This window comes from Rhamphochromis longiceps, linkage group LG19 (genome assembly GCF_057381845.1).
Source record: "Rhamphochromis longiceps isolate RC_006_pf linkage group LG19, R_longiceps_female_GT1.1, whole genome shotgun sequence".
Taxonomy (NCBI): domain Eukaryota; kingdom Metazoa; phylum Chordata; class Actinopteri; order Cichliformes; family Cichlidae; genus Rhamphochromis; species Rhamphochromis longiceps.
In genome coordinates this window covers 11,317,743-11,330,730 of record NC_140575.1, presented here as the reverse complement: position 1 = coordinate 11,330,730, position 12,988 = coordinate 11,317,743, and the positions used below count along the sequence as shown (strand labels likewise).

Below are 12,988 nucleotides of genomic sequence, written 5' to 3'. Positions count from 1 at the left end.
TCAAAGTCTTTATGGCTTTACTACCTGGTGGGCCGGTCTGTAGTAAAAATGCCCAATTTTTTTGTCCCAGTCCAGCCCTGCAGGTTAATACTGGCAGTGTCACCATGCCAGCTGACTGTATTTTATCATCAGCCAGTGTTGTTCTTTATCAATATTACCAAAGTTTACCATAAGGCAGCATAGAAAGTATTTACTTGCTTTCAGGTTTTATTCAAATATTAGTCTTTTCAGTTGTTTCTCCACTTTTTTCCTGTTTCAAAATCAAACACCAGTTTGTGAGAAGATTATCTTCTTTTTTTAACAGGCAGATAAAGTTTTGCATTGGCTAATTTGTCAATTGTTTGTTACAAATGTTCGTATTTTAATTTTCAAAAATGTTTTTGCCCAAAACATATGTGCACTATATGTCAGTAAAAATACTATGCAAATATTGCTGTCCTTGAATGCTGAGTAAACACTGACAAAGCACTGATTGTATCTCTTGTACTTTATCAACGCAGTATCTAAAAACTTTGCACCGTAGTGGTTAAAATCTCATTCTAATAAGAGTTAAAAGTGCATTTGGTTATTAGGTTTATAGGATTATTGAATTATGGTTAAGGGTTGGTAGAATTTTTTTTTTAAACATTATCTGCCAATTAAATCTGCCACCCTTCTCCAAATCTGTGCCCCTACCTGGCCCCCCCAACAAAAATTTTCTAGACACGCCACTGCTCTCAGCTGTTCTTACAAAAAGAGCCAGTTGATTCCACTGAGACGTGTCTTCAGTGGATTTCAGGCTGATGAAATCATGTGACTAACCGATCCCAGTCCAACGGCCATAAGTGCCCGCCTGCTCACAGGAAGACAGGCGGCACAATAAATCGTTCAGTCAGCTGAATTTTCAAGCTGTGGCCAGAAGCAGACATCCTGTGTTTGATTCATGTTTGCTGAGCTGCATGGAAACACCACGCACGCACATTTACTCCACCTTTGATTCCAGCGGAGGAGACGTTAGAAACGGCCTACACCCATCACGTCGCTGAGGTGCGTCTTTACCTGACACAGGTTTAAAGTCCACGCTCGGTCTGCTCTGACTCTATTAAACATGAAGCAGTGCCTTCACTCGTGCTCTGCTGTGGTTCACGTTGCAATGCAGTCTGGGTGGTGATGTCATACAAGTGGAATGGTTACGGTCCCGATCTGTGCTCAACCTGTTCAAAGGAGGAACATTTGGGGGGCGTAGCAACACGAAAGCGATCACGGGGGTGAGGGTGTCCGTGTGGCGCTCCACGCCAACATCCGGTCGTCAGATGTTGGACGATTAAACACCACCAAGCAGGACTCCATCGGCACCTGTATCGGAGTGTCTGTGCTGTCTGAGCTGGACACGCTGAACTCAGCCTGACTGCACGGGAAGGTTGTCACTTCCTGCGCAACGCTTCACAGCCAGCAGGGCGGCCTCTGATACTTCCTGTCTTTCATGGTTGTTAGGCTGGTTCACATGTGCTGCCTCAGGATCATCAGGCTGAAAAGTGTTCGACCACTAAAGTCTGTCAATGAGTAAACGGGTGGGGCGGTAGTTCGATCCCTGGCTCCTCCAGTCTGCGTGCTGAAGTATCCTTGAGCAGGGCACTGACCCCTGAGCTGCATGAGAGTGTTGGTGTAGTTTGTATGGAGAGTAAAAAGTGCCCTGAGTGCTAATAAGGACCGGCCCGTACATAAATAACAAAAGCTTGTGAAGACGATGACAGGCATCTGTGACCTGCTCCTGCAGCCGCAGACGGATCAAATGCCAAGAAAGAAGAAACTATAACTCACTTATAAACTCACAGCTAAACGCTGTGTTGGTTATTTATGCTTGTTTAAAGATATGGACGTGCAGGTGATGGTGTAGGTCTGACAGCAGCCTGTCACTGCAGGTCAGGCCTTATAGATTGTTTCACTGACCAAAAACACGAAGACAAGAAAAGCAGCAAAAGAGGTCTGTGCCCCAGAGGGAGCCCCCTGCTGCCCCCACGACCAACGTAAGGAGAGGATGGACGGGTGGACTTAGACTTTTACAGTTACTGCATCAGTTTTTACTCCACTGCAGTTTTTGCTGAAATGAAGCAGTCACATGTGAGCTCTGCAGGTTTCAGTAACAGTCCTGTGATGTGTAAGCATCCACTTTTACATCTCATACATGAGTTATCTGGGCCTTTTATCCCCGAGGAGTTTTAAATGAAGAAGTGATACTGCAGCGTAGTAAAGCAGCACAATACTTCACCTGCCGCTGACTCTGCGGTGACTGAGCCTTCAGCACAACAACACTCGCGCTCCCTGCCGCCCTGCGGCCTCGATAACGTAGTGATTTGGACACAGGCGAGCTGAGTGAGAAACGAATGCCACAGAGCAGGACACTCATTTACAATGACTTCTTTTCACAGCCAGAGAAGTCGCCCCCTGCTGGACATTACACAGAATGCGGGTTTAAACATAGCCTGTATATAAAAGATGGACATAGCCAGCCGTTGTTTTTGGACTCCTCAGTTTGAAAAATCATCTTTAGAAACGAGGGGGGAGTGCTGGCTGCCATGATTGTAGACTGTATGAGACCATCACACAGACTGATTACTATTTAGTGCTCTACAACATCCAATCAAAACCCTAGAACTTCACTGTGCACCACACCTGGAGCTCCGCCTTTGGGGACGGTCTGTTAGTACAGTAACCTCACAGCAGCCATATTATTGGTCAGATGATGTCATTAAAAATGCTCCAACAGCACAAACACGTTGCGAGGTCTAGTTAGCAGACCGCTAGCAGCTGCAGCCACCTGTGTCACCATCCACCTGTCAGTCAAAGAGGCCACACCCCCAATAATGCAAACTTTAAGCCTTCATACAAGTCAAATAGGAAGGAAGAGATCAAAACAGTTTTTCTTTCTTTCTGCTGTAAAGTTGGACGTTTTATCTCGGGAGCCTCTGCTGGAGCCTCTAGTGGGCGTTAGAAGAACTGCAGCTTTTGGTGCTTTCGACTTCCATCGTTTACACAAAGTCTTTGATTCTTTGACAAATTAAGCAAGCCAATTTAGAATCGGGAATAGGAGCAATAATCGTTCAATAATCAAGCAATAATCGTTCCTCTCAGTAAACCTCAGAAATGCTCCATGAGGGAAGGTTTTTGTCCTTACGCTCACTACTGAAGACTTTTTCATTTAAGTTAAATCCTGAAGCATTAAGCTGACATTCAGATGTGATAACAGTCAATGCGCCTTTTTGGAGCACTTCACATCAACTCAGGCCTCTCTAACTCTCCCCTGGAAGTATGGAAACAGACTCCAATCCTGCACAGAATCAGGATTTTCCCCGCTCTGGGAGGACACTGACCTAAATATGAGCGAGTGAGTCATCACATCTGTTTTTCCTGTCTGACTTTCGACCCCCGACTCCCTCCTCCACTCTGAAACCGCAGCACCATCCCCCTTACCCCTCACTCAAAAATGCCTCTCGCTGCTTTTTCCACCCGTACATATCATCGCAGACCCCCATTAGACTCACCCTGCGTCCTGGGGAACGACGCTGGCCTCCATCATAACGGCGGCAACTGACTGTTTGACTGCTCCGTCTCTCTCAGCTCCATCGAAAACCCCGCCTCCTCTTTGCCCCCTTCTTTCCTCCTCCTGTTGATCTGAGCAGGCCTGAATAAGGAGAAACTACAAGGCAAAGGGGAAAATGTGTTCCTGTGTCGGCCCTCCCCTGTGTTTAAGCCTCGACTTCCTGAGCCGTTCGTGAGGCAGGAAGAGGCCGAGCACTTTGGTCAGACTTCCCCTGTTCTGCCTCTTCTTAGCTTGTGACACACTCTCTTTGCTTCAGCGCTCTGCAGCTGATCCTGCTCTTTCTCAACTCGGCTGCTCAATCAGACCTTTGAATTTCTGCATTTTTACATCTTTTGGAAACACAACCCTGCCTCCTCCACGTCCCTTCTCCCCTCCCCTCTCTACTTTTAAACTTTTCCAGATGCTCTCCGCTCAAACTCTGGAATGCTGGACTTCATGTTTCCTGCAGGCGTCACTGTTTTGTTTTTTTTTGGGTTGTTGACCCCGTTCTCCTCCTCCTCCTCCTCTTCCTCCTCCTACTCCCTGCTCACATTTACAATAGAAACTCTGCTTTTGCTTCTCTACACCTACTCCTGTCTGAGCTTATCTCTTCTCTCATGTATAATCTCTCCCTCTGAAGACATTCCTGCCCAAAGAAACTATTAAGATTGGACTGATAGCTCAAATTAAAGTGTGTGTGGCAGGAAGACTTCATGTTTGCAGTTTTGGGAGACAGAGCTGCAGAGTGAGCGTTGATGTTAATCAGAAACTCTGCAGCGTGTGCAGAAGCTACAGACGCTATAGGTCTAACCCCCCACTGCTGCTCTGATGGCTGCACTTACTGTAAAACTTTAAGGGTGCATGGTGGACATGCATATGTGGTCACACGCACACGCACACACACACACACACACACACACACACACACACACACACACACGTACATGGTGCATTCATGTGTGGTGAGTGTGCAGCTGCTTCCTGTGTGATCATTTTTCACTCCGACAGCCTCCACTACTCACATGAAAAACCAGGTGAGAAGCTGACTTCACACTACATCGTCAGCATCAGTGAGCATCCACCAGAGGGCGCTGCGGCCCACAACATTCACTTGGGATGAAACCAGGAAACCTCATTACAGAAACACCAAGAGTCACGCTCGGTCATTTTCAGCTGGCTGTTTTTATCCTCGGCTGCTCGAGCAGCAGGGAGCGGGGCTCATTAAGGCCCACTGTGACCACGGTAACGCTCGCCTTCACCACCGTTTAATCACGCTGCCGACGCCAAAACAGACCTGACCTCAGACTGAAGGCTGACCTGAACGATTTTACCGCCTCTCACTGATTTTTCTGGTGAGCTGCATGAAATGCGAACATTTAAAAAGTACAGATCAGCTCCGGAGACCAGCTATAAGCTCAGGGCCTCAAACCTTCTCTCTGTAACGCCCAGCAGGGGGCGCCTCCTCTGAAGTCTGATTGTATTGAGGTTTGTGAGAAAATGAGCGTCCTGATCAGCTGAGCTCAGACGGCTTTACGGTTGCTGGTTTCAGAACTGAACGTCCATCTTGCATTTACAGTCTGTGGAAAAATCACAGACTAAGTGAAAACTGATTAATGCTGCAGAGAAGATCCCTGATTGGAGCATCGAACGAGGCATGTGAGGGTCTTTCTGTGCATAAATTACTGCACATGCATTTCTCAGATCACCTCCTGTTCATCGAAGCTTGGACGTGCCATATATCATAATGGATGTAATGTGATATATTTTGTAAGACATTCATGCTGGCTCTTTGCTGTGCCTGGCTGTTCTCACAGTGAAAGCATGATTGTAGTATATGTGTCAGTTACAGGCCACCATATGCTGCCCCAGAGGCCTGCTGGGATGAGTCTGAATAGATTTCGAACCTCGTCTTTTATCTGTGTTCTGTTTCAGCTGAAATGGCAGCCAAGCGTTTGATTTAGGTGATTCATTTGTTTACTGGGAGCCGGCTGCAGGATTTGACGGCGTTTCAACATTTTCTACAGATGACGTGGAAGGAGTGAAAGAGTGAGAAGATCAGCTGTTTGTACAGCATGAGGTTTTTGTTCCAGACGGAGAAAGACGTGACTGACAGAGCGAATAAAGCACCGCTGGAATATGTAACATGACAAAGACTGTATCTAAAAGGTGCGTGCTGCTGTCTTTGGTTTCTGGAGCCTGATTTTTAAGATTCAGAGGTCGTGTTTTGGATGCTGCCGTGTTGTTTTTGTGTTTCAGGAAATGGCCATATTTGGATGTGAGGGTGGAGTTATCAGCTAATGCTCCCTGCTACTGCTGCCCTCACAGTTCCTCAGTTATGACTTTTGGGAGACTGACAACTTCACGTAAAGGTGTAGATCTGAATATAGAGAAGCACTAAGCTCCTCACACTTTGTGCCGGGGCTTCATGCTCTCACAGATGTTCCTCTTATGAAGCCCAGCTGTGCGGTGTGCACACAGATTTACAGGCTGCTCTCACACAGACGAATGTTTCTGTCCATCTTGTCTCAGCAGACACGCAGAGTCAACACCGCTCGAGCTCACATTGCAAGCCAGCATAATAATAAAGACGAGTGTGAGTCAGTCTGTGTGTCAATCACACGAGCGTCACAGAGACGACTGGCCCAGTTTTAATGAAATACGTTTTTAGAAAAGATTTTCCCTCCAGAGAATAAATGAAATCATTCTAATGTATGTTAACTACTGCCTCAGTGTTCGACTGTGCAGTGAGGGCTCTTGCTGGCTTTCAGAACCATCCACTGGCTAAATACTAAGTGAGCCTAAATAGCCTTGCTGCAGTAATGGATTCGGGAAAGTACTCCATCCATCCATCCATGCAGGGATGCTCAGGCCTCCATCTCCCCACCCACTTCCTCCAGCTCTTCTAAAGGGGCAGTGAGGAGTTTTCAGCCAATATGGACACGAGGCATCAAGGAGACACCTGAACCTCCTCAGCTGGCTCCTTTGAGGAGTAGCGGTCTACTCTGAGCCCCTCCTCACCCTCTCTCTCAAAAGTTGAGACCAGAGGAAGCTTTTTGATCTTCTGATTGGCTCCCCCCTCACACAGCCAGAGTTGTGTGCTTTGGGTCACATGATCCTAACAGGTGAAGAGTGTATATTACTCAACCGGATGGTGAGTGATTGTTGGGTAGTATCAGTGGCACCAAAAACCTCCTTTGTGATGGTTTGGTAGCCCACAGTCAGTGTGGCAGACACTGACTTATCTGAAAACATTTGCTAATAACAGCCGAGCAGTCATGAAACTGTTTTCCATGAAAAATGACAAAAACCAGCTTCAGAGTAAAAGTTCTTACCCGACTGAAACAGCAAACTTCAAAAGAAACTTTTAAAAAAAGTTTTTAACTTTTAAATATTTTGTTATGCAGCGGTCACTATAATGTGGTTCACCTTTCACTGTTTCACAGATTTTTTTTTTGCAATTTGGTAGTGGTGCAGCGGATCGCGGTTGATCCGTAATCCGAACCGATCCCACTCCACGGTTCGGTACGCACGTGATCCGAGGATTCGAAAAAGAAGAAAAAAAAGTATGTTTATGGTGGCGTGGTGGGTCTGTCAAGCGATAGTTCTGGCCAGCGCTAGCGGTCCAAGTGCAGGAGCAGAGGAGTTTGCAGTATTTAAGCAGCCCTTTGCTGCCCAGTCCAACTGGCTAAAGCTATTACAGAAGCTGTTGGGGTGTTTAGCTGCAGACGGGAGGCCGTATTCTGTTGTGCAAAACAAGGGGTTTAAACTGTGATGAACGTGCTTGAGCCACGCTATGATATGTCGTTTGCGTCCACTTTAGTGGCAAGATCGTTCCAAGCATGTATGAGCGGGAAAAGTTTAAAGTTATGGCTGAACTGTCCCAGGCATCTTCTGTTGCTCTAACTACTACAAATGGGTGGAGCTGTCACGGTCAACAGAAAGCTACGTGACCGTGACAGCTCATTGTATCACAGCGGAGTGCGATATAATGACCGGTGTGTATTATTGTAGGGTCTACCTTACAATATAAAGCACCTTGAGGCGACTGCTGTTGTGATTTGGTTCTTTATAAATAAAATTGAATTGAATTGATGATGTTTGGATGCTGATCCAAAAACTGATCCGAACCGTGACGTTTTTGATCCGTTGCACCACTGCAATTTAGCATGGTTTTTTTTGTTGTTGTTTTTTTTTACAGCACATTGTGTTCTGCGTCCTGATTGGCTGTAGACCATGGTCAATCAATCTCGTGCCGTGTTTCTGGACATGCTAAAGGAAGGTAGAAGTTACCGTCCATGCAAACTACAGAGACCTCTGGTTTTAGCCAATGATTTCACAGCAAACTCCAGCAACCACTCACCAACCAGTCGCCAACCAGTCAGGGAATAATAATGTTTCCCTGGTAACCGATGGTTCAAACCTCTATAGGCCTCCGTGATGACCATATTAACGACACGCCCCTTCTATGACATCATACAGATGGAAGCAATGTTCCCTCTAAGCTGAGCGCGTGAGCAATCGCGCACTGCTGACACGGTCTCCCCACACATACAATCATCCAGCCTGAATTGGAATTAAAGTAAATACATGTATTTATTTTATTTTGCTGATTTTCTGTGCGGGGAGACTGTGTCAGCGGTGCTCACGTGCTCAGCTTCGAGGGAACAGTGGATGGAAGAGTCAAAACTCCCGCTTGCACTCGCAGCAATTTCATTATTTGAAATTATCCACATCTAATATGAACATCCAGCAGAGCAGCTTCCTGGGAGGAAAAGCTTTTACTAAAGTGGACTGTGGAGCCTTGGCAGTGGTTTTAAAGTGTGACTGCGGCGCGTTTCTGATCTCTTGAGCTCACTTGTCAATCAAAGCGCGTGGGTAGCATGCTGACATTTTCTTCTTTAGTGGAGGAAATTTGTGTTGCTGTGGGTGGCTCTTTTCCATTTATTAATGTGTGTTATTTAATTTTTATTTTGCCCAAACATGGTGAACATTTCCTGTTCTATTCATTCAGCATAAAATGGAACCAAACAGAGCGCGTGCAGAGCGCGTACCTGTCGTAGCACACAGGTGCAGGCGTGCATTATGTCTCCTGGTGGTAAAAAATAAACCCATCCACAGCAGTTTATGGTCAAACGCTGCCACTGATGACGATGCTTTTAAATTGCAGTGTACAGTAATGTGCGTACCCAATGTTGCTGTTTCTTTGTGTGTCGCTCTTACTCTCCCTGCCGCCTCCACACCGATGCGTGTTGTTGCATTAACGCGGAGGTGAAGAGTGGGAGGTAGAGGGCAAACTGAGAGGGCTACAAGAGGGATGGAGCGAGCCAGGGAAGAAAGAGAGTGTGGGAGTCCGAAGCATAGATACAGAACAGATAGATCTATTTGACTGTCCTTCTTTCTCCTTCGTTGCCTCATTTCTAAAACGTATAATGACGATGATTTCCCACGGGTAACCCACTCAGGTCAAACTAAATCTAGAAGGTAATGAGAGAAGGGGAGAGATAAAGAGTGATGATGAACGAGGGATGAGATGGAAAGGAAAGAGAGGCAGATGGAGAGGAGAAGTTGGTCTCTTTGCAGCTCCAAAGCTCGTAAAGCCCCGAAGCTGTGTGGAGTGCAAACGGGAGGGAGGGAGGCTGAGTCGAGGAGAAGAAAAGCTCGAAGGGAGAGAGAGTGAAAGGGAGAGGAGGAGGAGGAGGGTTTGCGTTGGTGTGTTGGCTGGCAGAGAGAGCGCTTGTCAAAAAAACCTTCCACTGACAGAAGGCATGATTCACAGCAGAGAGAGAGAGAAACAGCAGAGATAAAGAGAGAGAGAGCGGCGACAGGGCAGAGATGCCAGTTAAGAAAAACAAACGAGGATGCTGATTTGAAGCGGGATGACAGCACGCCAGCAGGATGGGACTGAGATCGACGGAGTGGATTGACTGACTGTGACCACGCTGATAAGGTTTTGGCTTTTCTATTGATTGGTTTGAAAAATAGAGCAGGTGGCGGTGGCAGCGATGAAAGAGAGCAGGAGAGGGAGAGGATGCTTGAGAACGAAGGCTGAAAGACCTAGAGAGACCTGGAATTATTCTCAACTATCAATAGGCTTCTTTGACGGCTGATGGAAATTAGACAGCTCCGAGTGCTCACCGCCGCGCTGGAGACGGGTATGAGTGCGAGGACTGTGAAAAGCTTTCTGAAGATGTTCAGAACACGAGTCAATCAGTTCTCTTCATGTGGAGATGACAAGTTCTCCACATTCAGTTTGTGAATCTGTAAATTGTGATTTGAACTTTTTTCGTCTGCTGTGGTTCTGAGGTTAGCACATCTCTCAGTTTGTGTGCTGGATGTCAACATTTCAACAGCCTTTTGCAGAAAATAAATTAGCTTCTTGTACATTTACTGGTACAGTTTGTCCTCGGGACTGTACCCTCTCAGGTAACCGAGTCTTAATTTAACAAGGTGCAAAATCGGGTGCAGGAGGAGCTGTTCGTTTATTTTATGTAATTTTATTTTCATTCATCATCCACTTGGATGAGGGCCCGGTGGCGCCAGTGTCCGGCAGCCTCGCCTCTGTCAGTGCGCCCCAGGGTGGCTGTGGCTACAATGTAGCTTGCCATCACCAGTGTGTGAATGTGTGTTTGAATGGGTGGGTGACTGGATGCGTAAAGCGCTTTGGGGTCCTTAGGGACTAGTAAAGCACTATACAAATACAGGCTTAAAGCAGGCACCTTATACTGCTTACTAAGACACATTTGCCCTTTTGGCCCCTTGCAGGGCAGACATAGTTACCCTGAGTTTTAATAATTAGACCTGAACTCAATACATCCTGTTTGTGAAAGTCTATGACGTGCTAAAGAATGCTATGTGATGGACCACTTTAGTGCATTAAACCTTACACCAAAAATGGAAAATCAGCTCTGAAATTAAAATGGATAATTTGCAGGAATATTGAGGCCATTTTAAACTTATTTTCATCGAGCATTAAAGCAGCTGGTGCTGCATTAACATCAGAATCAGAATCAGAATCAGAATACTTTATTGATCCCTGGGGGAAATTATTTTTTGTTACAGTGCTCCATTTTAAACCAACATTAAGACAAGACAGACAATACGCTAACTAAGAATAGTACAATATATACATATATATACATACATACATACATAAGTCACTTATAAATAAATATTTGGAAAAGAAACGTGTAGTTGTAGCAGCAAACAGTGTGTTAAGTGGATGCGTTGTACAGGGAGATGGCCACAGGCAGGAATGATTTCCTGTGTCGTTCAGTGGTGCTTTTCGGTAATCTCAGTCTCTCACTGAACGAGCTCCTGTGACTGACCAACATGTCATGGAGTGGGTGGGAGGTGTTATCCAACATTGTCTTTATCTTGGACAGCATCCGCCTCTCCGACACCACCTTGAGGGAGTCCAGCTCCATCCCCACAACATTGCTGGCCTTACGGATCAGTTTATTAAGTCTGTTGGCATCTGCGACCCTCAGCCTGCTCCCCCAGCATGCAACAGCATAGAGGATCGCACTGGCCACAACAGACTCATAGAAAATCCTCAGCATTTTCTGGCAGATGTTGAAGGACCTCAGTCGCCTCAAAAAATAGAGACGACTCTGGCCCTTCCTGTAAAGTGCTGTGGTGTTTTTAGCCCAGTCCAGTTTATTGTCAATGTGTACTCCAAGGTATTTATAGTCCTCCACAATGTCAACACTGACCCCCTGGATTGAAACAGGGGTCAAGTGTTTCCTGGTCTTCCTGAAGTCCACGATCAGTTCCTTGGTCTTTGCCACGTTGAGCTGCAGATGATTCTGCTCACACCACGTGACAAAGGAGTCGACCACAGCCCGGTACTCTGTCTCATCATCCCTGCTGATGCATCCAACCACCGCAGAGTCATCAGAAAACTTCTGAAGATGGCAGGTCTCTGTGCAGTGGCTGAAGTCTGTGGTGTAGAGGGTGAAGAGGAAGGGGGAGAGGACAGTCCCCTGTGGTGCCCCTGTGTTGCTGATCACCTTGTCAGACACACACTGTGGGAGACGTACATATTGTGGTCTTCCTGTCAGGTAATCAACAATCCAGGACACCAGAGAAGCATCCACCTGCATCGCTGCTAACTTATCACCCAGGAGGGTCGGCCTGATGGTGTTGAAAGCACTGGAAAAGTCAAAAAACATGACCCTCACAGTGCTCGCCGGCTGGTCCAGATGGGTGTAGACACGATTGAGCAGGTAGATGATGGCGTCCTCTGTTCCGAGACGAGGCTGATAAGCGAACTGAAGGGGATCCAGATGTGGTCTTACTATGGGTCGCAGCTGGTCCAGGATGAGCCTTTCCAGGGTCTTCATGATGTGGGAGGTCAGTGCCACGGGCCTGTAATCCTGGGGGCCACTGGGACGAGGCGTCTTTGGTACAGGGACGAGGCATGATGTCTTCCACATCACCGGGACCCTCTGCAGACTCAGACTCAGCATAAACAGTTTATGAAAGACTCCACACAGCTGGGGGGCACAGGTCTTGAGGACAAGGGGACTCACTCCGTCTGGTCCAGCAGACTTGCCTGAGTGAAGTCTCCTCATTTGCATCTCAACCTGGTATTGAGTGAAGGTGATGGGTGGGGGAGGGGTGTCAGGAATCTCACAGGAGGCAACATGTGAAGAGAGAGGCTGGCACAGTGGTGTGGCTCTGGATTCCAGGCTGACTGCAGGTGAGGTTGTGGGGGTGGGAGCAGACACTGTGGTGTCAAATCTATTGAAAAACAGATTCAACTCGTCGGCTCTATTCTCACCTCCCTCAGCTCCCCTGCTGTTGGTTGGCCTGAATCCAGTGATGGTCTTCATGCCCCTCCACACCTCTCTCATGCTGTTCTGCTGGAGTTTCCACTCCAGCTTCCTCCTGTAATTGTCCTTAGCCTCTCTGATCTTGTCCTTTAGTAACACCTGGACCTTCCTCACCTCCTCTTTGTTGCCCCCTCTGAAAGCCCTCTTCTTGTTGTTGAGGAGGGCTTTGATGTCCTTAGTCACCCACGGCTTGTTATTTGGGTAACAATGAACAGTCTGAGCTGGAACAATGGAGTCGGTGCAGAAAGTTATGTAGCCTGTGATACACTCAGTAAGCCCATTGATGTCCTCGGCGTGAGGCTCACAGAGTGTTTCCCAGTCAGTGTCCTGAAAGGACGTCTCACCTTTTAGGCTGTAAGAACTATACCTGTGTAAAATGTCCAAAGAGTTTAGCTAAACAGCCTTTTTGTAATAGCACCAGCAAGTGGCCAGGATGATGTTAGCACCTCTGTAATTGTGGATGTTGGTGCCGGTGAGTGTGCTAATGAGCCGGGTTTAAATATGCAACTCTCAGCTGTGACGCACGAGGTCAGGACTCGAGTTCCAAGCTTGCTTTTAGGCTCGACTTTCTTTATGTTACATTTGCTTCAGGCAC

At 47.0% G+C, this 12,988-nt stretch overlaps 1 protein-coding gene across 1 annotated transcript in view; it reads right to left on the bottom strand.

Moving 5' to 3' along the window:
- rin3 (Ras and Rab interactor 3) overlaps nt 1-3,976 on the bottom strand; it is a 31,299-nt gene extending 27,323 nt beyond the window's left edge. Inside the window, exon 1 of the mRNA XM_085390603.1 lies at nt 3,522-3,976. Coding sequence (XP_085246729.1) covers nt 3,522-3,556 — 35 coding nt within the window. The 5' untranslated portion in view covers nt 3,557-3,976. The remainder of the gene's footprint in view (nt 1-3,521) is intronic.
- Between the last annotated feature and the right edge of the window lie 9,012 nt (nt 3,977-12,988).